This window comes from Podarcis tiliguerta (assembly GCF_965153285.1).
Source record: "Podarcis tiliguerta genome assembly, chromosome: 14".
NCBI lineage: Eukaryota > Metazoa > Chordata > Lepidosauria > Squamata > Lacertidae > Podarcis > Podarcis tiliguerta.
This window is the reverse complement of record NC_139547.1, coordinates 26,713,316-26,738,815: the sequence shown is the minus strand read 5'-3', so window position 1 is coordinate 26,738,815 and position 25,500 is coordinate 26,713,316. Positions and strand designations below refer to the sequence as shown.

The window sequence follows — 25,500 nt, the reverse complement described above, 5'->3', positions numbered from 1 at the left end:
TTTTAAAAAAGTGAATAAGGGACTAGTCCTTATGGTAGAAGACGAACACTAGAAACTGTCCACGTGTCTTCAAATTTAGTGTACATAAAACTACAGCAGAAATGGGGTACAAGTCGGGAGGGAAATCGGTTATATCCCATCCTATAAGAGGTGGCTAAGCATCTTTGCTTTTCACTGTACATACACTGTAACAACACGTCAAGGAGTGGAAGCTACACTAAATGTAAATGCATATTGCTGTTCATTTTTGCATTTTTAATTTTGGATTTTTAATTAATAATAATAATAATATTTTACATCCAGGGTGACAAAAAAACAAATATTAGTTCATTAAGAGCTTTTGTACCAAAGCATGTCTGCTGAATAAATACTTATAAAAAGCACACTTAACCAAGCAGATTTTTCATTTCAACTTTATCTTTTTCTTTTTTTAAAAAAAAAGAACATTTCACAACTACAGCTCCAACAATGCCCTATAACCCTTTGTACATTGATCAGGAATCACAGCTATTCATTTACACTGAATAAAAGGCCATTTCCCGGTTCAGAATGTAGATGCAAGGTATTGAGCATTATATCAAAGAGATGGTGGCATAGAATTCATTTTGACTGAATACTCCAGAAGATATTGTGATATTCAGTAAAGCAGCATTTGACAACAATGACTTGACAAAGCCTTGACACAAATAGTAGTTAGATTGGCCATCAATCACTCACTCTCTTGACAGCTTAAGTGCACATCTTTTGCGGGGGGGGGGGAGCTTCAATCAACATTAGCACTCAAAATACAGTGCATTGTGTTATTGCAAAGGCAGTCTGGGAATATTTGGTAGCCCTGTCTTAGTTTTGGTACAGCACTGGAGGAATGTCCTTGTCTTCTGGTTGCAAATGAAAGATTGTTTTTAAGTCTAGCATCAAGAACTAACAGGTGGCAAGGCTGTGTACGGTGGATTCCATCCATGTTTTACAGATTAGGAGCAAGACCCTCACATTCACTTGTGCAAATTCAATTCAAGTTTTTCTTAAACTGAATTCGTTAAAGAAAGGATGTAGTTGAATATAAGGAATTGGGACAAGGGACAGAAAAACACACAAAAATATATTGGCAAGTTGATACTTAACTGTGACCCCTTAAAGGCACTAGCAAGACATTTGATCTGCTCCAGCTGGAGAGCTTCTGCAATCATATCCCCAGCTAAAGGGGAAATCCTGTATCTGGACAGACACTACACATGCAGTTCCCCTCCCCAATCCAAAGAGTGGTACCTCTGGTTAAGAACTTAATGCGTTCCGGAGGTCTGTTCTTAACCTGAAACTGTTCTTAGCCTGAAGCACCACTTTAGCTAATGGGGCCTTCCGCTGCTGACATGCCGCTGCCGCATGATTTCTGTTCTCATCCTGAAGCAAAGTTCTTAACCCGAGGTACTATTTCTGGGTTAGCGGAGTCTGTAACCTGAAGCGTCTGTAACCCAAGGTACCACTGTAGTCAGGAGTTCAGGAGTAGCATAATTCATAACACACACACTCCTACTCCACCTTCTCTGCTGAATGGCTGAGAGTGGTTTTTTTAAAGGCTCTTATCACATAGCCCTGGCTGCCCCATGCACACCTCCAGACTTGCAGGCTCACCTGCACAAGTCTTCCCTGGTGCCTCCAGGGTCCTGTACCCCCATGCTGCTGAAATTAAGTTTGAAAGTAGCATTTATTGGAGACAGTAGACTAGATTGTGGTGTGTGCTAGGTTGAGTGAGGGGTGGAATGCACCAATTTACCCTGTTTGCGGATGTTTCCATGGACCCAAAAGGGTTGGACTGAACTAGAGACTTAAGATTTCTTAGATCAATCACTCAAAGTCAGGTTTTCAGAAATCATGCAAAAATGTGATTTTAGTTTGGCCATGAATCCACTGCGTGGCCTTGGACACAGCACATGTTCCCTTTCTGGAAAAACTGTTTGAAGATGCTACTCCAGAATGCTTGTTGTCAGGATAAATGCCCAGGAGGAGAAACTATTTGTAATTTACAGTGAACTATAGAAATGAAGCGCGGGTGGCACTGTGGGTAAAAGCCTCAGTGCCTAGGACTTGCCGATCGAAAGGTCGGCGGTTTGAATCCCCGCGGCGGGGTGCGCTCCCGTTGCTCAGTCCCAGCGCCTGCCAACCTAGCAGTTCGAAAGCACCCCCAGGTGCAAGTAGATAAATAGGGACCGCTTACTGGCGGGAAGGTAAACGGCGTTTCCGTGTGCTGCGCTGGCTCGCCAGATGCAGCTTGTCACGCTGGCCACGTGACCCGGAAGTGTCTTCGGACAGCGCTGGCCCCTGGCCACTTAAGTGAGATGGGCGCACAACCCTAGAGTCGGACACGACTGGCCCATACGGGCAGGGGTACCTTTACCTTTTTATAGAAATGAATGTTATTTAATAAGATTGTGCAAATCCTCTGGACTGCAAAAGTGAAACACTTTTACTCTCACCAAAGCAGTATGTGCATGTGTGTGTGTTAGAAGCGAACCATGCCGAGTCTGAAAAAACAAGCCCATCTGCAAGTGCTCCAAAGCGATAGCATCAGATTAAAAGATGCTCTTTGCACATGCAGCTAAAGTGGAGAGAATGAAGCTGAGCTGCGAATTACAATGAAAGGAGCCTAAATAGCTGCCTGCATCAGATTAAAGGATTTCAGTTGTCAGCTTGATGTATAATGAGTGTGGAAAACAGGCATTTAATTAAATGGTACATTTTAGAATAACTTTTTGTTCTGCTTTAAACCACTTAAATTATCAAAGCCTGCTTCAGATTTAGCAATTGTTCAGCAGCACCCTACCCCATGACACCTCCCTTCCAACTGGTCTTGGCTGCGGCTTTAAAATTATGATACATTCTCTTCTTAGACTTGGAGAATTCAGCTCATTATCCCCAGCATGGCGAGAAGGGATAAGAACTAATACTAGTGCAACAGCTATGCTGAAGCAGCTTCTGGATGGATCATGGAGAGAAGACTATCTGAGACCTTCATGTACACCACGCTAATGGATGGAGCAAACAGAATTATTCTTGATCTTCTGGGAAAAATAGGTCCTATATATTGGGGTACCTGTATGTTATATGCCTATACGTTGTGCAAGTGCATAACTTAATATTAGGGACTACTCACTTTAGGAAAAAAGAAAAGAAAAAGAATGAGGGCAAAGGTTTATGGAATTACGAACCATGGCAAAAGGGTGGATAGAGCAGAACTTTTCTCCTGTCCTAACAGTTTAATATGGGGTCACCCAATGAAGCTGAATGACAATACGTTAAAGACTCACAGGAGGAAGGGCCTTCTTCATATACTGCTTAATAAACTCAAATAATTTCCTACCATGAGATGGTAGCTGCTGGCTTAGATAGCTTTAAGAAGGATTATGTAAATACATGGAAAATGAGTCTATCAAGGGCAGCCTTCTGCAAGCTGCTGGACTACAGATGTTTTGGACAACAGCTCTCAAGAGCTTCAGCCAGTATGAGTGGGGGGTGATGGGAGTTATAGCTCAAAATATCTGGGGGGCAACAGATTTGGGAAGGCTATCAAGGGCCATTAGCCATGGCAACAGCATAGAACCTCTGCATATACCGTATTTTTCTGTGTATAAGACTAGGGGTTTTTTAACCAAAAAATTGGGTTTGAAATTGGTCCATCTTATTCACGGGTAGTGCTGAGGGGTGTTTTCTTAATTTGGAGTCCCCCAAAATAGGGGGCGTCTTATACATGGGGGCATCTTATACACGGAAAAATACAGTAACTCTGAATGCTGGTGATAAACAATATGAATTTGCACAGAAAACTAAGCAAATACAAAAAGGGCTGTTGAGATCAGCAGTGGTTTTGCTATGAAGAGACAAAACAAATATGGGAGGTAGAATCGCATAACACCTTTCACAAATACCCAATAGAGACGTATGTTAATTGATGGTATAAAGTTGATTATGCCCTACACTGGGGGATTTTGTTGCACTCCGACTCCCATCAGTCACAGCCAGCATGCTCATCGGTCAGGAAAGATGGGCATTGTAGTCCAACAACATATGGAGGACCCCATCTTGGTCACCCTGTCCTAAACTCTGTAATGTGAGTTATTTACTTTTTATAAAGTCAATCTGATATACTACCTACCCCACCCCCCGGAAACTGAAGACAATCAACAGTGCAAATACATGCAGATGAAGATGTGTTTCACTAGACAAAAACTTCCTGGTAAGCATGTAATAAGATACAAGTGAAATGGAATGCAACATTAGTTTCAAAATATATAACACGATTGCTATTAGGCTGTTTGACAAACATGTGGTTTTTATTTGGCTTTTAGAATTTGTTTAGAGTATTCCAACATTATCAAAAACTGAAATTGAACTTTAATGGCAATTTCCAGACATCTCTATGAAAACAACTTTCAAAGAGAAAAGTAGAATTTAGCAGAAATGGTGAAACTGACAAAATTAAAGAGACTACAGTACGCCAACGTGAGAATTAATAATTTAGAAACTTAGTAGGGTGTTTTCTTATAAGCAGACTTCTTAGGCTCCAACAAATTACAAACCAAACTTATTTGAGATTCTCCAATACATACTAGAAAAGGAAGAGGTTTTCTCCACCCCCATTTTTAGAGGGGTAGTTGTGCAGTCTGTAGCACCCAAAACAACCAAGGGTCTCGGGGCCTGTTGAAGACTAACAGATTTTATCATGACAAAAGCTTTTGTGTCCAGAATGAAGTTAATGCTACTCCTCAAAAGTTCACACCATAATAAATTTGTTAGCTATCAAGGTGCCCCATGACTCTCACTCTCCCCCCACTCCCCATCTTCCTATGTTATTTATATCTACAAATATCAGCTGTGATAAATATTTAAGTATTTAACACTATTATATTAAAAACAGAACCCCAAAGTACTCACTGCTACGGCTATTCTTCCCAGTACGTGTTCTGGAATTTTTCTGTAGACATCCAAAGAGCCCCCTGCAGGAACAAACAAAACATAGTTAATATCAAATAAAACAGAGAGGAACTTGCTTGTAAAGGTATTGACTCAGAAGAAAGGATTAGCCTGTAATAAGCAAAGTGAGGTCTGCCAACGTCCCCCTTGTTCACCTATAGGGCTGGCCCAAGCCACTGCACTGCATCATCTGAGAGGAAAGCACAATCCTGGAGTAGTGCTCCAGAGTTCTTTTGTGATATTGCCAGGGATAGGGAGGAAATATCTTGCTATCAAAATCAATTGCTTGACTCACCTGCTCAGGTGCATCTGCCTTGTTCATTTGATACATTTTTAATTGGATGAACAATGGGGTTAAATTGCTAAGGAAACCCAGGCGAAAAAATCTCTGAAACTCTTTAATCCTGCCATGCCCAACCCACTACTGCTTGCTGAAAACACACAGGACAATGGGTGAGCTAATAGGCTTATTTAAAGGAAAATCTGTGCTGGCGACTGAAACATTAAAAGTGGGAACAGCTGTTTTGTCAGTAAAGACAGATTGTATGGAAGTCGAAAATATCAAGCAACAGATAAAGCAGCATTTACTTCTGTTCTATTTAAATTTTCAATAAAAAGTCAGTGCAGCTCCATTGAGGAAAATGTAACATACTTAACATCAAGTAATCATGACTCTCGCCTGCCTGATGTGTTAAGGCTTGTGAAAGGTTATTATTTTTAAAATACCTCCTAAAAAAAAGAGAAAAAGACATCTTGCACCATCTGTACTAGGAATCGCTTTCTGCTTCTTTAGGATGTGCACAAATGTTCAAATTGATTTCCCAATTACATTAAAAAACAACAACAGTTGAGGCTTTTCAAGAATATGCAAGCACCACTCACCATCCATGAATTCAGTACAAAGGGAAATCCTGTTTTCTACAAAAAAAGCACCGTAAAATCCTATGATATAGGACGAATCACACTGCAGATGAAGAAAGAGAGAAAAATGCTGTCAATGTTGAAGACACACTATACATAGAATTGAAATGTAAATGCTAGAAAATTATACCTTGTAAAGAATTTCTAACTCCGACATAATCTGCTTTTGAAGTTCCAGTGTAATATCTAAAGGGATCACCTGAAAGTAAGCATCAGAACATTATATCTCATTACATAATGCATGTGAACACTGTGGCCATCAACAAACCTATATATTTTTCAGGTGGCACAGAAAACTCCTGCTCAAGTCAACTGGTTACCACCAACAGACTGCCAGTTTGTTGCCAACAGAATAGGGTATTTCAAGTGACGATCAACACCTGTAAAGATCTTGGCTACCAGTAACTGAAGCTCACACCTAATAAGTTACCGGCCAGTGTTGCCCGCGTTATCCCTGACCATCCTTCAAGGCACCTCTGTGTGCCATGGCACACTGGTTGAAAACCAGGCAACTACCAAGTCAGTTTTATCTGACCCAGGGAGTGGCAACACATTTTAAATAAAATTATGGTGTGTTATGGAGCTCCCTACCATTACATATCAGACAGGTACCATATTTATTGTCTTTCTGGTGCCTAGTGAAGTTTTTAATTTTCCAACAAACCTTTTAGGCAGTGATTTTTATTTAAATAGATTTATGTATTGGATGTGAAATTGTTTTTACATATGTTTTTATTATTGAAATTTTTATCATTAATTGCTTTAGGATGTTTCATGGAAAGTGATTAATAAATTAAATACAATAAACAATAATAGCAATTAATAATAACAATTAATAATAATAATAATAAAAATTATAATAATATACACTCCCAAGGATTTTGGTACTTGGTTGAGACTCAATAATATTTTGCAGGATTAACACAACCACAATAAACAAGGTTGGCAATGGAAAGCAACATGGCCTCTGATTTAAAAACAAAACAAAACACCACACCACACACACAAAAAGAACCCATTTCTAAACCTACATTTTACAGTATTGATGTCTGTCTAAACAGAGAAAAAAGAGCATAACCAGTTTCTATCAAGAATTTGCTTTAGGGTTATTTATAAAAGCTCTCACTAAACTAAATTGTAACTGTAATAGAAAGGCTGCCAAGAGAACATTTAACACATTTCTCCAGATCAATAGTCATTTGCCAACAATATTCACTTACATTTTTTTTCCAGGGTGGAAAGCTTAAAACAAAGTAACCTGCTGGAACACTGTATCAATTTTGCCCATTAAAACAACAACAAAATTTAACCCTCTATCATATCTAAAAGAGATTGCTTTTCCAATTGTTAAAACCCTGCTCGAAACCCAGCTTCCCCCATTGCAAAAGCTTTAGCCGAATATTGACTGGATTCGATGTCACGGATGGCAAATGCTGCATCAGCCAAGACGTGAAATGAAGAAAGTCCCTGAGCTGCTGTGAATTACAGGCACATTGATTTTTAAGAATGGAAGGGTCTTAGCCCTCCTTCACACAAAATGGCTACCACATGGCTTTTACTCAACATTGCATTAATGCTGCCAATTGCCCCAGGCCGCAATGTGTTCACGAGCAAAGGCTTGCCGCAGAGATCGGCCACTATGACACAATCTCATGCCACACCACTGAAAAATTGTGGCCACGGCATGCCACATGAAACACCCACTATGCAATTTTAAGGAGTTTCCGTTTCCCCCAAAGTAAGTTCAAAACAGTAATCATGGTACATTCACCACTGTGGACTTAGCCAGAATTATTTTAGGACAGAGGCAAGTAAACTTTTTCTGGAAAGGGTTGCATTTCCTTAGGGGTCACATGCCAGCAGTGGGCAGGACCAGGGTTCAAGGTGGGCAGGGTCAAATTCTCTTCTTTCTCTGTCACCAGCTTCTCTTTCTCTCTGCAAGGGAAGATGTTCCTGCAAGAGGTCTGAACCGATTGCTTACAGAGGACTTCCCCCCACCTCTGTTTTGGCTTTCCTCCCCATTTTGGTCTTGCTCTGCCATCCTTCTTTCCTTCTAGTTTCCCCACTGGAAGTAAGGCTGAGGACCACACACAGCCAACTTAGAGTATGCTAGGAAACTGCAGGAGATCCAGATTGTGGCCTGATTTGATATTGAGTCAGTCTTGCATAAACCCACCCATGTCAACATGACACAAGTTCCTCTCAACTCCCCAAGGCTCACTAAAAGTAAACCTTTGGAATGCCCTCCCAAAGAGGCCCAACCTGGAGAACTCACAGCTATCATTTAGCCGCCATCTTTTTAAAAATGCTAATGTAAGAATGTAACTTAGAACAGTTTGATTTTACCACCTATTAAAATGAGCTAGTTTGCACACATTATCACCTAAATTGTACTTCTTGTTTCTGACTACTCTGTTGGCTGCCCTGAGATACAGAGATATATGTTGAAGGCGCAGGATATAAACTATGTCAGCAAACAGGAAGCCAGGATTTTCCTGTTGGATCACAGACTCAGGATACAAACCAAACCCCCCTTACCCAGGAGTAAGCCTTTTTGAATTCAGTAGGAATTACTCCTGAGTAGACATGTTTAGAATTGCACTGTAACTCTGGGCCCTAAATCACCTTCATGATTTTTTTAACATGATTTTAGTTACTCTAAATACAGAAATGGACAAAGGGTATTGAATACTGGGACCTGCATTGGTATTCTGGCCCCATATATTTTATTAATTTATTTGAGTGGAAGTGTGCCAAGAAAAGGGGTGGTAAGGAAGGAAAGGGGTCAGGGGGCATGTTCATATAGTTTGAGTGTAACCCATTTCCCAATTTAAAATGGGAAACCTGACTCCCAGCCCTAAAATGATTGCCCCGCCTTGTGTTAAATAACAGCAGCAACAGAAATAGCAATCAAGTTCCTATCTACAATGGCTTTGACACGGAACACTGCAAGGGGAAAGGGTTAACCCTATGAGAAATACCTGAGCCCATTTTCTCCACTTCTCTCCTACACCTCCAGGACAAATAAGGATGAGTTGTCAAGTTAAATACAAGCAGTCAAGTGACTGAATTATAATTTACTCGGTGCTCAATTTAAATTAGTGAGAGGCTATTAAAATATACAGTATAGCGATGGCAATTCATCACCGGCTGTCATGGATGACTTCATCTATTTGCTGGAATGGTGTGCACGCCACTAAAGGGAACGAGAGCAAAATCACAGGTCAAATTAAGCTGCAACTCCATTTTAATTCACTTATTTAATCTGTGGTGACATAATTGTCTTTTACAGTATGTACAACTCAGAGGAAATTTGGGAGTACGATAGTCAGTATACAAATGATTAATCAAATGGACCATTTAAATGCTAGGTTAAGAGCAGAGGAAACACTGGAGTTGCAGAACAGCACACAGCCTCTTCACACACAATGCAAGGAGAGGGATGCTACCTCCTCAGTCTTGTGGCTTCCCGCAGGAGGTAGGAAGGTTCAGAGGGAACGTTCCACAGGCATCAGCTGACAGGAAACCACAAAGCAGGAGTTTCTTGCATATTTAATTCATATAGAATTTCCTCTTTTTTTTAAGTAAACAGAAAAAGTTTTGAAGTGGGAGAGTGAGTATAAACTGCTGGCACCCTCTTTTTTCAAACTCTTCTCCCTCTTTCCACAAAGCAAGGCTCAATATATTTTCACAGCCGAATAAACAAGTCAAATGGCATTCTTATGCCCAGCCTAAAGCCCTGCAGCCTCAACTTGGTTTAGCTGCTGGAGTGCCAGAGGCATCTTGTTCTCTGATCCACCGTGAGGACTTGTCCGAGGACAGAGCTGCTGGCCCCTTCTCTGCTGCATTTAGAGGCTGACAAGCAGTCAGGTGACACAGGAGGCCAATGAGATTCCTTCTGGCCCTGTACCCTGAAACTTCTGCCTGAGCAACTTGCCGTTCAGGTAAAAGATCAAGTGTCTCTCAGATGGCCCACATCTGCTCACCAGCTGGCCAGCTAATCTGCTCACCAGGTCACTGGCATCCTGGCTTGAGTGGTTGTCTTGTCAGTGTTCATATTATTATTACATTTAAACCCCACCTCTTCTTTTAGAACGCCTCAATGCAAATATTATGGCCCCTCTCTTTCCTTCCCTTCCCATTTTATCACCACAGCCCTGTAAAGAAAGTTAAGATTATGACATGGGGACTGGCCCATTGTCTTCTAGTGAGCTTCCTGCCTAAGTTGCAGACTTGAATCTGGTTTGCCCAGTCCTTGTCCTGTGCTCTTAACCAATATACCCCGCTGGCTCTCACACTGGTCCACACCTGCTTTGCTTCCAAACCACCAATCTTCACACTCACATGAAAAGTTGTGATTATCCTTAACCTCTTAAGTAGCTAGAGCTGTGCAAGAAAGTGATAAAGCTGTGTCGGTGCTTCAGTCATAAACCTTGATTTACTGGCACCGAAAGTATTGAGATCAGACACTTATTATTTTATTCCCATAATATATTGATTTAACAAGAAACACATCCACACAAAAAGTATACAGTAGATAAAAACAATTTCAAGTCAAATGCAGATACAGGTTGGGATAATAATCTCCATCTCCATGTAAGGCTTGCTGAAAAACGACACCTGTTCTGATATGTAAGGGGTGGGTGTGTTTGTGCAAATCAGGGCAACATTTGCTGTCAAAGCCCTCATTATTTAACAGAAGAATCAGGCTTATTTTTCCCAACCAGGAAGTGGTGGATTCCCAAAAGGAATTCAGTGCAATTTGTCTAACACTGCCTTTGCCAACCTGGTGCCACCTCCCCCACCCCAAGATGTTTTGGACTACAGCAGTTGTGCTGGCAGGGGCCAATGGAACCTGTAATCCAAAGCATGGGGTTTGGATTTTACCAGGTTAGCAACAACTTAAGTTTAGGAAGAATTTGTTGTTCTCCCAGAGTATGTTGATGCCTTACTGGTGGAGGACAGGTCTCTGAGTGGAAGCAGGAAAGGAAGACCCATTTCAGAAGGAAGATGAAGAAAGCACTTGAAAACATATTCTAGGAATGCTGAAGGCTTCAGCAACAGAATGGACAAGCTGGGCCAGTGTGCTTGGTGCACCACCAGTATCTGAGATTTTCTAACTGACAGTTTCCAATTCATTGGTACACATTACTTTTCCAATGCATGCAAATACTTCCCAAGACTACTTGTGTGGCCTAGAAAGGAAAGAGTGTGTAGTGGTGTGATTAATATAATATAATATAATATAATATAATATAATATAATATAGTGTGTGTGTATGTATATGTGTATGTGTGATGCTTTTTGCACTATGGCCTGAACATGTATATGTTTTGCTTTCATGCACCAAGGCAAATAATGCAGAAATAAGAATCTGATGGTTGGGGCAGGGTAGGAGAGGACTTTTTTGTAAAGCAGTTTATGGAAGAACATACCTTTACAGCTAGTATTTTCCCACTGGGGACATGGTTTGCTCTGCATACAGAAAAAAGAGAAAAAGTCAGTTCAAACTGCAGTGGGGGGATCAGATCCATTCTTTGGATTTGTTACACTAATGAATACTTGCAGTCAATGCCATTTTTGAGCAACTTGTTAATTTGGGTGATACACATCACCAGTTCTAGCTCTTATGAAGTAAACAGCTTCAGACATCTTTCCAATTTGCAAACTCACATCAATCTTTCACAACTCCTGATTCACCAACTGAATGCAACCTATCAACTGCATAATGTGGTTTACTAAAAGCTAAATAGGCTTCCCATTTTGCTGCCTGCCTGGGAGTGCAAAAACAGAGAAGGGGGTGATATCAAGCACATGGCAGGTATCAATACCTGGACTATTCTTGTCTTGGTAGGACATTGCAGGACTCACTTAAAAAGCACACCATAAAATGCAATGTGATTTGCTAGCCATGAGGACTGCAGCCTCAGTGCCTCTGTTCATATATATTATAATTTTTTACAGAATAATCACTCAAACATTTACATTTCTATTATTTCATTTTAATTTATGAAAATACAATTTATGTATTAAAATTATGCACAAGCAATGCGATTTATTTGCAAACTCAAGTAAATTTTTAGCAGCATTTATGCAAATCCCAAATATACTTGAAGAAAAAGCATTTAAAAGCAGAAAAGAAGACTATCCACTTAAATGATAATTGAGAGACTGACAGCAGAAGGCACAGTCAATAAACCAAAGAGAAGGTAATCCATGAGGTAACTATTGATGAACCAACAATGGCAGAACATTTTGACTTTCAGATAAGCAGAAACGATAAGAAAACAAACATCTGAGATGGGATGCTTAACGTCTGTTAGTTCAATATGTACTGTGCTGGGCAGTTTGGCAACTTAATTAGCCTGTCAAGAAAGCCGATCCTTCCCACCACCTTCTTATTCCATGAGAGGAGTGGGGATGGGTATGGTCTCTTGTTTCCAAATGAATTAAAAGGAAAGACTTGATGATTTAATTATGATGCACGCCAATTCATCCGTGGAAGTTTGGGTTAAATTTCCAGCAAAGAGCAAGTACCTGGTTTGGTTTACAGAGCATTGACAGTAGCAATTTAACTTTTAATTATCATTGAGAAAGAGATCACAAAACAGATACCGTGCCCACAGGGGCAGAGCATCCCCTTGGCTTCTGCAAGTGCCATGCTACCTGGAAGAAAGGAAACTTGTTTACTCCTGACCGCCATGGCATCTCAATTGTCTTGACCTCCTGCAGCACATTAACTGTAAAGTGATTAATGGAGTCTGAATGGGAGCTTTGGTTACACCAAAAGAAAACCGGACACCTCGGCAGTGTTTTAATTAACAGCTAACACTTCAAATTAGGCTGTAGCTGCTGCAGTAATTACCTGTCCCAATGAGTTTGCTGGAAAAACATTCCCCCGCAAGTGAATACTAAACAGAACAACTAGTTGACATTGGTTGTTCAAATTATGTGCTTGCTACCTTGATCCAGATACCAAACCCAATTCAGGGCCGGACATGGAGCTCCTACACACAATTCTTCCTCCATTTGTTTCAATATAGGAAGAAGAGCAACACATCCAAAAGAATACATGTTCCAATCTTCTCCTTGTGGTGAAAAGAATGGGGGCAGGGCTGCTTTGTGTAGTTTCAAATCCCCGCAGTTCTGCTTTCTGGAAGAAGATGCATCAAAAAGGCAAAATATTCTGGTTCCAGGTGGATATCTTTAAAATGACTTGCTTAAGTAAAACATGATTTGTTTGTTTCATTACCTGGTCAAAATTTATATCCTCTAAATATAACATCACTTGAGATAATTCAGTGTTATAATCTATGGATTGATTTTCCAATTAAAGCATTTGGATCAATTAACAGAGTGCTGAAAATCTTGCAGAATAATGCATGGTATAGTAAGCCCTCCTCCCAAACAGAACAGTATTATTTCTAAATTAGAAGGGCATTGATTCATCATCTCACTGACTTTTAACCCCGCTTTCTGCTCACCTAATCAGAAAAATTAACTCATGGTAAAGATTGGCAGTTTTCATTCTTCTGAATAGCCTCTAACGGCTGGAGTAGTTATTTTAAGCTGCTGCTACATTCAATATTCCTACCCTGTTTAAAGAGACTACAGGAAAGACAAAGTCTCAGTTGTTGCGTTTTTGACACTTCCCCACCAGGAAAACAAAAACAAAATACAAAACTCTCTTGCTGAATGTTACCTATTTGTGCTCATTACTCTGAGCCTTCTATATCCATTTACAAAGAACAGCTTTTAAGCATAACCAGCACAATTGTGTCAAATATTTTATTAACCTTGACTATTAACCATATCCCCAGACATTTGAAGCCTGAAGGGACTTGGTGTGGGCCAAGTCCATTTTGCGTAACTCTAAGTTTCTACCACTTGGAAAATTCAAATGCTTCCCTGCAGGGAGCTCTGAGAAGGCAATGTGCCCAGACCTGGCAAGATAGCTATTTTGGGCACAGAAAGACAGACTGTGTTATCAGAGGCAGGCGTGTGTGCACACACATACCACTTGAGAGCAAAACCATTCAAATTTTCCTAGTTGCTTATTTTCCCCCTCCTGAAGGAAGGGTGATGAGCTCACGTGTGTGTGTGTGTGTGTGTGTGTGTGCGCGCGTGTGTGTGTTGGGACCAGAACAATGAGCCCAAGAAGCCAAGACAGGAAAAACCAAGGAACCTGAAGCTGCTTTCTCCAGAATCTTGCAAGTTCTCAACACTGTAATGTAAGTGACAGATGCCTGTTAGGACCAGCATAAAGATGACCCACAGAAAAGGGTCTTTGTTACCGTTTCTGCCTCCTGGTTAAAGCTACATTGTTCCCCTTGATTCCTTCTTATGGGACAGGAAGCACTGACAGAGTCAGATTTGTGGAGTATCTAGAATGCAATGAAAGCCATACTGGATGAGACCAAAGGCCCATCTAGTCCAGCATCCTGTGGCCAACCAGATGCCTTTGAGAAGCCCTCAAGCAGGACAGGAGCACAACAGCAGTCAAATGTAGACACATTGACATGAGCTGCCCAAGAAGAGGAAATAACTAACTACACAATGTTCAGAAAGCCTGCTGGAGGGGAAGATGTCTCTAATCATAATCTCCATCCTCTTATTTTGGATGCAACCTTACTGCAAGGCAGCTGTTGATTTGGCTCCATAATACATTACTCAACGATAGTCGTCAGTGCTCAAAAACTCCTGGATCAGAAAACAAAATGAAGCACCACCCCTCCAGAAATAAAATAAGCAACAGGGGAAAACCAGCCGATCACATCCTCATGCATGAGAAGCTCAGTTTCTCTAAACATTACACACTGTGCAAGGATATGATGCTCACTGGCTGTAGACAACATGTAGCAAAATCACATACAAATTTGGTTCCAGGCCTTTTTGTTTGCACACTCTAGATTTAGCACTCTGCTCTGTGCTAATGGCCAGAGTTTGGGAGTTTTAATGATGATATTTTCACATACTGAAACAGCCGTCTAAAAAGGAAAAGATTCAGATGGCTTCCAGGAAATTAGCACTTTGACAGTTGTTGCCTTCTGTAATAGGCAAGCCCATTAGCCTGACTTGCTGGTTGTTAAAAAGAGGATATTCAGAAGTGAGCAGCGCTAGTAAAGAGCAGCTCTTATTGGGACTCAGCTCGTTCAGAGCAACAATCTATGCCAGCCCTTCCTTCTGTCTGAAATCCCACCGCAGATGCTTGAATAATGACCACAAAATGATTCATTATTAACTTGAAGGCATGCCCTGGCCCACAAACTGTGTGCCTCTAAAACTCTTCCAATGACTCAAGACCCGCTACACAATTTTTGGAGGAGGAAAAAAAGATTCCTGCAGGGACAGAATGGACTGTACCATTTTAGACTGCAGATAAAGGAATCACATTCCTGAATGCTCCCCTGTGCTTTATAAATTTGTTTAGCCACTTTTAAAAAGGATTTATTACCAGTCCTTTTCTGCAAGGCCCCAGCACAGCTTAAAACGATAAAATACTATATTAAAATCAGTTAAAATAATTTACATCAGAAGAAGGGGGTGGGTCCTAAAAATATACAACTCAGCTGTTAAAGAGGTCGAGCCTTTAGCTAAAGCTATACAATGAAGGTGCCAGACAGACCTTTGTGGGGAGGGAATTCCACAGCTACAAACTTCCAAGGGTGGTAAAACTACCAAGAGGGGCCTCCACTGCCTATCTAAATACCCAAGAGGGTCTGTAGGGAATGAGGCAGTGCTTTCATATATCTGGAGACTAAATCATTTAGGGCTTAATGGGAACACCTTGAACTGCAGTGGCAACCAGTGAAGCAGTTTCTGAAGAGGGGTTGTATGTGACTGACAGCTAGGTGGACTCCTAAAAAAAAGGCCTGCTGAAGAAGAAATAGAAACTAACTACTGTATTTTTTGCTCTATAAGACTCACTTTTTCCCTCCTAAAAAGTAAGGGGAAATGTATGTGCGTCTTATGGAGCGAATGCAGGCTGTGCAGCTATCCCAGAAGCCAGAACAGCAAGAGGGATTGCTGCTTTCACTGCACAGCGATCCCTCTTGCTGTTCTGGCTTCTGAGATTCAGAATATTTTTTTTCTAGTTTTCCTCCTCCAAAAACTAGGTGCGTCTTGTGGTCTGGTGCGTCTTATAGAGCGAAAAATACGGTATACTCCTGTTTGCTTTTATACAGAAAGACAGCCAACATGCCAATCCATGCTCTCTGTACAGCTTGAACAAGCTTGCAATAACCCTCACTGAGCTAACCATGTTAGATCCCATCTCCTAATAAACAACAGGCTTCTGTTGTTCCTTACCAAAAATACCTGACTTATTTTTAATCAAGAACAACTTAACTTTTTGCTGAAAATTCAGGAGGATGAGTACACAGTGTAAAAAAACAAGTTTAATTTAAGAATCAACCAGTTTCTAATTAAACTGCCATAGGCAGCTGGTTGGATAAGTTTTAATCAGTTTCAGTCACCTATTGATTGGGATACTGAAGCTTTAAAAATTAAAAGTAAAAGTAAAAGATGATTGGGGAATTGCTCCATCTCAGAACAACAGTGCAGCCCTCGGTAAATAACTCCTCTTTTAACCATCAGCTAAATGAACACTTCAATACTGCAGTACAAAGTCTTCTGCAAAATTACTTTAACTAACAAGCAGAAATTTATCAGCTTCAGCCAAAATCAATGCTGAAATCAATTTGAACACTGGTTGTGTCTAAAGGGGCTCATTGGCAATTTAGGGAAATTACACCATGTAAATGTCTGTGCTTTAATTGAACAGTTTCATCAACTAGGCTGTGATTGCTGTCCATTCATTTATTTACTTTCATTGCAGCGCCAGTTCAGCAGAAGGAACGGTTTTTGTCAAGGCTGGGAGGAGGCACTTCATCTTCATTTTATGCACTTTTGTGCATAACAGATTTTATGAGCCAGGCAGCCAACGGCTGGGGTCAATGGAAACAAGTGAACTGCAATCACCGGTCAGTCTTGGTTAACCTGTAACGATTGTCCACAGGAATTTGGTGGGGTGGTAGCCCAGATATAGTTAAAGCAATCGTTAGATGAATGCAAGAGGCTAAAAACAGACAAGGAGGAAGAGGATACAAAACCCTGTGGAAAATAAGAGGCTGATGTTTCCGTGTGTGAAAGATTCCCCCCCCCCCAAAAAAAGACTACTTGTGTTGTAGATTTTTTTTTAAGTCCACTTAAAAACAAAACAGCACAATAATATCAGACCACAAAGGTGCAACTAAGCTCAACCTCTGATCTATCTGGGCTCCTCTGGGCAGCTTGCAAGCCAAATATGAAGGAATATGAAGTTCTTAACCCGAGGTACTATTTCTGGGTTAGCGGAGTATGTAACCTGAGGTACCACTGTACTGCCCTTGAACATGGAGTCTCTATTTAGATAGCATGGCTGTCTATTTAGATAGTTATTGATAGACCAAGACCAATCTGCCTAATCCATTTTTCCAACTCACCTAACTTGTGGGCAGCATCAATCTTGTGCTGGTTATATACATAAAAATCTCTAATAATATTTATATCTCACACTTCTGGTACAAAATCAATGTTTAAAATGACACTTTAATTAACAGCATAAAAGACAGTCAACCAAGGAGAGGGGAGCAGCAGTTAAAACCCAACATAAACACATTATCTGCCACATACAATGAAAGTCTGCCAGTTTTTAATGACTGATGAAAAATAGCGAGGAAGTTGGCCAAGTGATATTCATGGGGGCAAGTGTTACATAGTCTTGGTGCAGCCACCAAGATGTCCCTCTGCTTTCTCTTCCATCCCATTCAAATGTGCTTCCCACTCTAAGTGGGACACAGAGAAGGGCCATTCTTTCTGCTCTTCGGAAGCATTTTTAGCATCTTCAGCAAGGGACAGTCCATGAGGACTTTTCCTTCCCTGTACCAAGCATAGGCTTGTGAAGAGGTTATTCCTGGTCATGATTAGCTAAATGGAATCTTTGTGTTCAGAGGCAGCATACCAGGGGTGGAGAACCTCAGACCCTGGGGCCAAATGTGGCCCCTCAAGCCTCTCTATCTGGTCCGCAGTATTCTCCCTAGCTACACCACTTCTTCCAGGCCACTCCCCTCACCAGTCCTGCTATGCATCTTCATTGAGTGCTTCTGCTGTACAGAAAATTTACATCCCTTATTCCACCAACTTTTGCCTCTAGCCACTGGCATGTGGACCTAGAAAGAAGTGTGGCCCTCAGGCTGAAAAAGGTTCCCCACCCTTGTAGTATATCTACAAGGGAGGCATATGACTGGGGAGGACTGACCCCTTCCCATGGGCATAGTCAGGATTTTTGTCGGGGGGGCCAGAACTGACATGATTACTCAGTTACTTAAGTATTTCTATTGTTTTACTTGGCTATGCCCATGCCCCTTCCTGCCCTACTTATGAGGTTCCCAGAGACATCTGGTTGGCTGATTCTGGAAAAGGAAAGCTGGACTAGATGGAACTAGATGGTCTGATCTAATAGGCTCTTCATAAATCTAAACCAAGCTCTTAAAGCCAGAATGAGCAGACATGGATAAACATGTGGAAGATCTTGCAAAAGTTTAGATGACGCAATTCAAGTGAGAAATATTATGTGTTATTTACCAGTGACACAATTTTATATGATACTAATAAGGTGTTTTTGTCTAAATAATTCAGTGCTGTTTCTGCTCAGCCACAAATGTTAGAAAGTGTGCGCTGTACTATAAATCACATTGTTAACATATTTCACTGGAAATGAGGAAGCAATTTTGCAAAAAAGAAAAAGAAAAAGTGATTTCTCAGAGCTCTGTAAACCAGCAACTGAGTTAAAAAATGTGGCAGGAGGCAAACCCACTTTCAGTGCCACTTGGCCTTTCTATGAATTATTTTTCAGAAAAGCAATTTAAGTAAATACCCTAGATGCTACAGTATACAAATATTTTCCAATATATACACAACAGCCTATATACTCTATCATACTTGCTTTTTGGCAAATATTTGTGGGATAACACACACAAAAATATCTAGTTTAAATTAGATAGAGTTAATAAGTCCACAGCATATAACTACGCTAGACTGAAAACTGGAAACAACTGAATGTAAATCAGATCCAGTTCACAATGTATAAGGATTTAATAGGTTTGGGGGTGTCACAAGCTCTTGTGAGAGCATGGAAGGAGATACTTATTACATATTGTGTTTTACTTTAATGGAAGCTACCCAGAGTGGCTGGAGTAACCCAGTCAGATGGGTGGCAAACAAACAAGCAAGCAAACAAAAAACAATCTCTGGTAAATTCTATTAAATAAAATGGCTGGGGCATGGATGGAGGACATTGGCCTAGTGTCAAGCGGTGCTCTGAGGTGCAGGGCAAGCTAGGAGTAGTTGAGTGGTAGCTGCTTCACTGCTTGAATGGAACACTCAAGGAACATTCAGACAAACTGGCAATATGCTGAAACACACTTCATAGCCTGAGTAGTTTTGTACTGAGCTACCAGAACAGCATCAAAATCCAGGGGTGCTTAAATTCCAGGTGCCAAGCTCAAAGTGCTCACCATTCCTAAGTTATTAAAATGGGTGGAAATAAACATAACAGAAAGCTAAGAGCTATAAACCACCTTTTCTTTAAACAAACAAACAGAAAGACAAAAAATTGGATTCAGCAAGTTCTCTCTAGAAATATTGCTATAAAAGTATTGATTTTATTTTTTTTAACCCAACTCAATTGACTGAAAAGTTGTTTGTATAGCAGTATTGGCCTAGGCAATGCAGTGGAACAATTTTGCTGCACAGAGTAATCAAGTGCATTTCTAAAGTATAATTATATTGTCATAAAAATAAAGCAAAGATACCCTTCTCTTCAAGCAATAAACCCACAGAGGCAGTAAAAACCCCAAACATATAGGCACATATACACACACTCCAGTGAAATGGTGTCTTCTAAAGAACACAACCCCCCTCCCTTCTCTCACTCTTCCCTTAAGCCACGGTTAGCATGAAAGTGATCAATATCTCAATCTCCATAAACTATTTCAATAATAGTTAGTTCACCTGGAAACAGAAACTGAACGCTTCTGCTCAGCGATCTGAAACGTTCCTTCTTGTTTGTGAAATGCGAGTAATATTTCATTGCCATAATGGCTATGACTCAGTGAAGGGTTTTAGGAAGACACACACACACACATGCTTTTGTTCTTCAGTTACAAATCAATATGAGGTGCACACATTTCAGAAACATGCAGAGAGTGTGGAAAGCTGGAAGCCAGAAAATATAAAATGTAGCAGCAGAAGCATTTGTAATTCATTTTATTTGACGAAATGATCATCAATTGCCTCCAAGGCAATATGTGTGGCTACTACCTCTAGCCAGAGAGAATTCAACCACCTGTAAGCTTTCAAATGGGGTAATTTCAGTTTGGCTTCTGCTGTAACACAATTCAAGGTGCTCACATTAGTGTTTAAAACTCTAAATGATTTAGACTCTAAATATCTGAGAGAGTACCTCCTTCCCTACAGATCCTGGGTGTTATGTTTGGCAGAGAGGGCCCTCTTGATAGCTGCAATGCCTATATAGTTCAGGTAATGGTGGCTTGGAAGAGGGCATTCTCTATGGCAGCCCCTAAGCTGTGGAATTCCCTCCCCACAGAGCTGTTCCAGCATCTTCATTGCATAACTATTGCCATATGTTGAAGATGTACTTCTTTAACCTGGCCTTTGACACCCCCCCCCCAGTGTGTGTGATACACACGTATAACCCACCCACCCTAATCTTCCAATTCAAAAATTGTCTCAACCTTATTTGTTATATTCTATTTTAAAATTACTGTAACCTGCCCAGGGACCTGATTAAAAAGCAGCTAAGAAATCCAATAAAATAAAGGCAATACAATCAAACACAGGATCTAATTGACCCCCTATTGAGTCTTCCATTCAATCCCAGGAAATATTTCAAAATAAACTTCCACAGCTAACGGCCGTTCTGATAAACCTTACATGGTCTCAAATGGTTTGTTGTGCCATGAACTTTTATAGATAATGATCACCAATGAACATAATGTATTAAATAGGCCGAGAAAGCTGTTCATATAAAGGCTGATCCACATGTTACATAGGACAGGAAGTGCCTCTGAAAACAGCATTCTCCTGCCTTCCCCATAACATCACTAACTACATCAGTCAAAGGTATGGGACAGAGGTTGCAGCTTTTAAGTGCTGTAAGAGTTTGCCAGCCTTGTGCCCTCCATTATGTTCTGGACTACAACTCCCATGAGCCCCAGCCACAGCACATAAGCCCAAGCATCATACGGCTCTGCTGACTGATGGGAGCTGTAGACCCAAACAAGATGTAAACAAGATACTTGTTTACAAAGCTATTGTACTACAAACCTTACTGCATGCTTGTGAAACACGGACCACTTACAAACGCCATCTTCAACTTCTCAAAAGATTCCATCAACGGTGTTTCCAAAAAATCTTACACATCACTTGGGAAGACGGGCAAAATAATATCAGTGTATTGGATGAAGTAAAGATCACCAGTGTTGAAGCAATGATTCTTCAACATCAACTTTGTTGGACTGGACATAATGTGTGGGTGCCTGATTATTGTCTTCCAAAGCAACTACTCTATTCCGAACTTAAAAATTGAAAGCGTAATGCTGGTGGTCAATAAAAGAGGTTTAAAGACTATCTCAAGGCAAATCTAAAAAAAAGTAGTCTAAACACTGACAAATGGGAAACACTGGCCTGCGAGAACTCCAGTTGAACAGCCTTTACCAAAGGTGTCATGGACTTTGAAGACACTCGAACTCAGAATGCAAGGCAGAAACATGCTAAGAGGAAGGCACGCTTGGCAAATCCACACCGTGATCAACTCCCGCCCAGGAACCAATGTCCCCATTGTGGAATGACGTGTGGGTCCAGAATTGGCCTCCACAGTCACTTACGGATTCATTGTTAAAACTGTGTTTATGGAAGACAATCTTACTCAGCTACGAGTGATCGCCAAAGAAGAGACCAAAACACCTGGCGGGCACCAGCTTGGCAAAGGCTGTATTAAGGGGAGAGATCTTAACATAGAAATGCAGACTTGGGTGGCAGTATAACATATGCCACATAACATGTCAGCTCCAACTTAAATTCACAGAGAGAGAGGTTGCAGATAGGCTGCTGGAATTAAACCAGGTTAACAATGTAATATTTTTCCATGACAGCATAGTAAACAGAAATCTATTTAAAAGCATGCTGTGGTTTTAAAATTCTCTTTAAAAACAAAAAAAGAAACTTATACAGTAATGTCTTCTAAGCAAACAAAAACATGTGTTTTGTATATGGAAAAGAGTTCTTCCTGGAAGAAATCTTTATCATTCCCTCAAGGCTTTCCTTATGAAGTTTTATTTTAATTCCTTGTGGGGTATTTTTCATACACTACTGCAGACTATTAAGTGTGAATGCTTGCATTATGGGACTTAAACTTTTGCACTATGTAGGAGATAAAGACTTTCCTGTCAAATAAAGCACCCCCTTGCTATTGTAATCCTTAAAATTAATAAGGGTTTCCGTAGGCAGCTGGCTAAGGGAGTTCACTGCACAAGGTTTCTTTTAGGGGATTTTTTTTTTTAAGAGGGGCGACAAACACACATAAAAGTGGGAGAGAGTATCAAGGGAGCTGTAAACATAAAACATGCATTAACTTTCAAAGCTAGTTGGTGCTGAACAGGTGCAACTGGGGTGATGAGGTGAATGCATCTCTCACTTTCAGGTTGTATGAGTAACCACAGAATAACCTCCCAATTCTGAAAGAGGCTTTGTCCACACACATCTGCCAGCTTCTACCTGCTGTTATTATTATTAATATTTATAAGTTTATATACCACTTAATGCCAATATAGGCTTATAAGCAATTTTCAATAGTATAAAAGAAGTGACATAAACATTAAAACATCAACAACAATGATTAAAATACACAGAAAATCCCAATTAAACAATAGAGCCATTAGAACAGGACACTCAGGTCAAGGGATTGCCTGTGAAAACAGGTGTGTCTTCAAGAGAATGCCAGTACAGATGGGACTACCCATATTTGAACAGAGGATGATTGATCGGCCTCTCTCGCCTATCACCTACACCCAGGGGCTTGTATTAAGATGTGCCAAGGTAAGCAAAGCTCAAGGGGGCAAACCTATCTAGAAGGGCTAGATTTTCAATCAGACCAAATAGTTTTAGGCAAAAGGGCTGAATTTTGGGACAGTGGAAAATCCAAATCCAAATCCTTAGCCTCTTATCTGAGAGGTGCCCTGAAGCTGTTACTCAATTAGAACTGGACAGCTCATCAAAAGGATTAAACTACCCCCAAACTGTGTAGCTACACCAGGTTTACCAAATGTTCTTATGCATCCAGATAATAACAGGAGAGGCAGCTGCATCTTACGTTGATTAGATGATTCACTGATCATCAAATTCAAGAGGTGGCAACTCCACCATTAGCAAACCTTTCTGGCAACTATGGGTACCATATGCACATGTTGAAAAAGGTGGCCAGTTTCTCAAAAGGCAACCGTAATCACCACACAGTAGTTAAGGAAATCACAGAAATGAACTATCCTCCATGTATTTATCTAATCCAGTTCTAAAGCCATTTATGCTTGTGATAGCAAGAAGTTTTGTTAGCTTGATTCTGCATTGTACAAATAACTTTTTCATTTTGCTTGTTGCAACCCTACTGTCTAACAATATATGAAACACTAAAAATAATAAACTGGCTGTGTTCACAATACTAATCCATGGTTTGTTCGAAATATGACTTGTTTCACAGACGAGCAAGCAAGTCATGGCCAGTTTCTTCAAAGCTTGATTTGTTTTCCACTTGCTCTTACATCATGCTTTTGCAGCTTGGCAAGCATCTAAGATGGGGTGGTCAAATAAGCCATGTCTAAGGAAGGCTGTTGGTTTCAAACATAACCCCAAACCATTGTTAAAACAAACCATGGTTTGTAATCCAACAGTAAACCATAGCTTCACGTTGTGGTTTCTTTTGGCAGAAATCAAACCATCATTAATCAGCTGGGCTTGGTTCACACGTTCAAACAAACTATAATTAGGCTAAACAAACCATGGCTTAGTGTTATGGGTATGCCAGGCCGCTTGTATATGGGGTGTTCTGATCTTCCACCTCAGTTTATTTACTCAGTAGAAGCAAGAGTGACAACACTCCAGAAATAGCATTTTCAGAGTACAGTAGCTACTTTCCACATCCGCCTGGGATTCAGACAATACCAAACAAGATACATAAAAACAGGGGCCATTTTTCAAGATCTAAGGTAGTTATGGCAACTCCTAGAAACATTAAATACAATCAGCGCTTCACAGAGGAAGAATAAAGGCCAGACACCTCATGACACATTCCTAGAGAAGGGGGGGGAACCACTGCCTTCTCTTTCCCAAAATTTGAGAGCAAAAAGAAGAAAAAGGAGGGGGCAAACACTCACTTGTAGACGGTTCCTCCATTGCCATGACCGAGGATGTCTCGATACCGTATGTCTTGTTCATTCATCTCCACGAGAAAGAAAGAAAAACAAAAGAGATGTCATGCCGTGGATGGAAGTGTCAAGGAAAAGCAACTCTAGGCCATAAACAACCAGCCGTCTGGGTCATTTCAAGTTCAGCTGCAAGAACGAGGAGATCAATACAACATTTGCTGTCCAATTTATAAAAGACAATACCAAGGGACAAAGTGATGGAAAGTTTAATGACAATTTGTTTGCCTGGGTCATTTCATTAAAGTTTGATAAAAGGTGTCAAAATGGAATGATAACATAGCTCAAGAGGAGCAGATCACAGATATGGAGAGGAGAAAAGAGGTCTTGACTGCAAACCAAGGCCTAGGTTGGGAGGGGGCTTGAAAGGCCCACAGCCAACACTGACATTAAATGTGGCCAGGAACCTGTCACTGCAGTCCACCTACAATTTAGTTCTAGAACTGGTGAAGAGCCATCAAAAAAAGATGTTTGAACTTGTTCCAAGGATGGCATCTTGGTCAACCTGAGATCACAAAATAAGTAGTCTCCAAAATTTGTAGAACACAAACCAGTTAAGAGACTGAGAGTCAGCTTCAGATTCAGGCATTCCTACCCAACAGCAAACTCTTCCCTCCTACCCTGATAGCATTTTTTCACTAAGCAGATGTTTTCACTAAGCAGATGTTAAGAGATCAACCCCACTGCATCCACATGTACCAATCCAGCACCTGGTATTGTGTCCAGAAGACAGTTCTGCAAATTACTAGAGATGCACGAGCACCAGTGAAAATAAAGGTAGTTTCACATATATGTACTATATGTACTATAACAAGAAGACCCTTATCTTGAGAGATATAATCCTGACACACAGGTTTGGTTGGGCAAAATATTTCAGCATGCTTTCAGCTGCAGAAAGTGGATTTTAGAAGCAAACTGCATGCTAAGATAAAATGTTCAAAACTAATGTTCTTGAAGGCAGCAAAAGCCAAGCTTAAAATGTTCTCTGCTGCAGTACTAATGTGCAGGTCTAAACTTGGGCAATCTGTGATCATCAGAAGCACAACGGCACAAAAGTAGACTTCATATAAATTGCTTG

At 40.6% G+C, this 25,500-nt stretch overlaps 1 protein-coding gene across 7 annotated transcripts in view; it reads right to left on the bottom strand.

The window, feature by feature from the left end:
• The window catches only part of MAP2K5 (mitogen-activated protein kinase kinase 5), a 126,065-nt gene that overhangs the window by 74,191 nt on the left and 26,374 nt on the right, over positions 1-25,500 (bottom strand). For all 7 annotated transcript variants that reach the window (XR_014504579.1, XR_014504580.1, XR_014504581.1 and 4 more), the window contains exons 8-12: positions 24,375-24,439; positions 11,322-11,361; positions 6,017-6,085; positions 5,848-5,929; positions 4,927-4,988 (exon numbers count right to left, since the gene is read on the bottom strand). Coding sequence is in view for 4 of the 7 variants with exons in the window: in XM_083412140.1 (XP_083268266.1) it covers positions 4,927-4,988; positions 5,848-5,929; positions 6,017-6,085; positions 11,322-11,361; positions 24,375-24,439 (318 nt within the window). In the remaining 3 variants the exon portion in view is untranslated. The remainder of the gene's footprint in view (positions 1-4,926; positions 4,989-5,847; positions 5,930-6,016; positions 6,086-11,321; positions 11,362-24,374; positions 24,440-25,500) is intronic.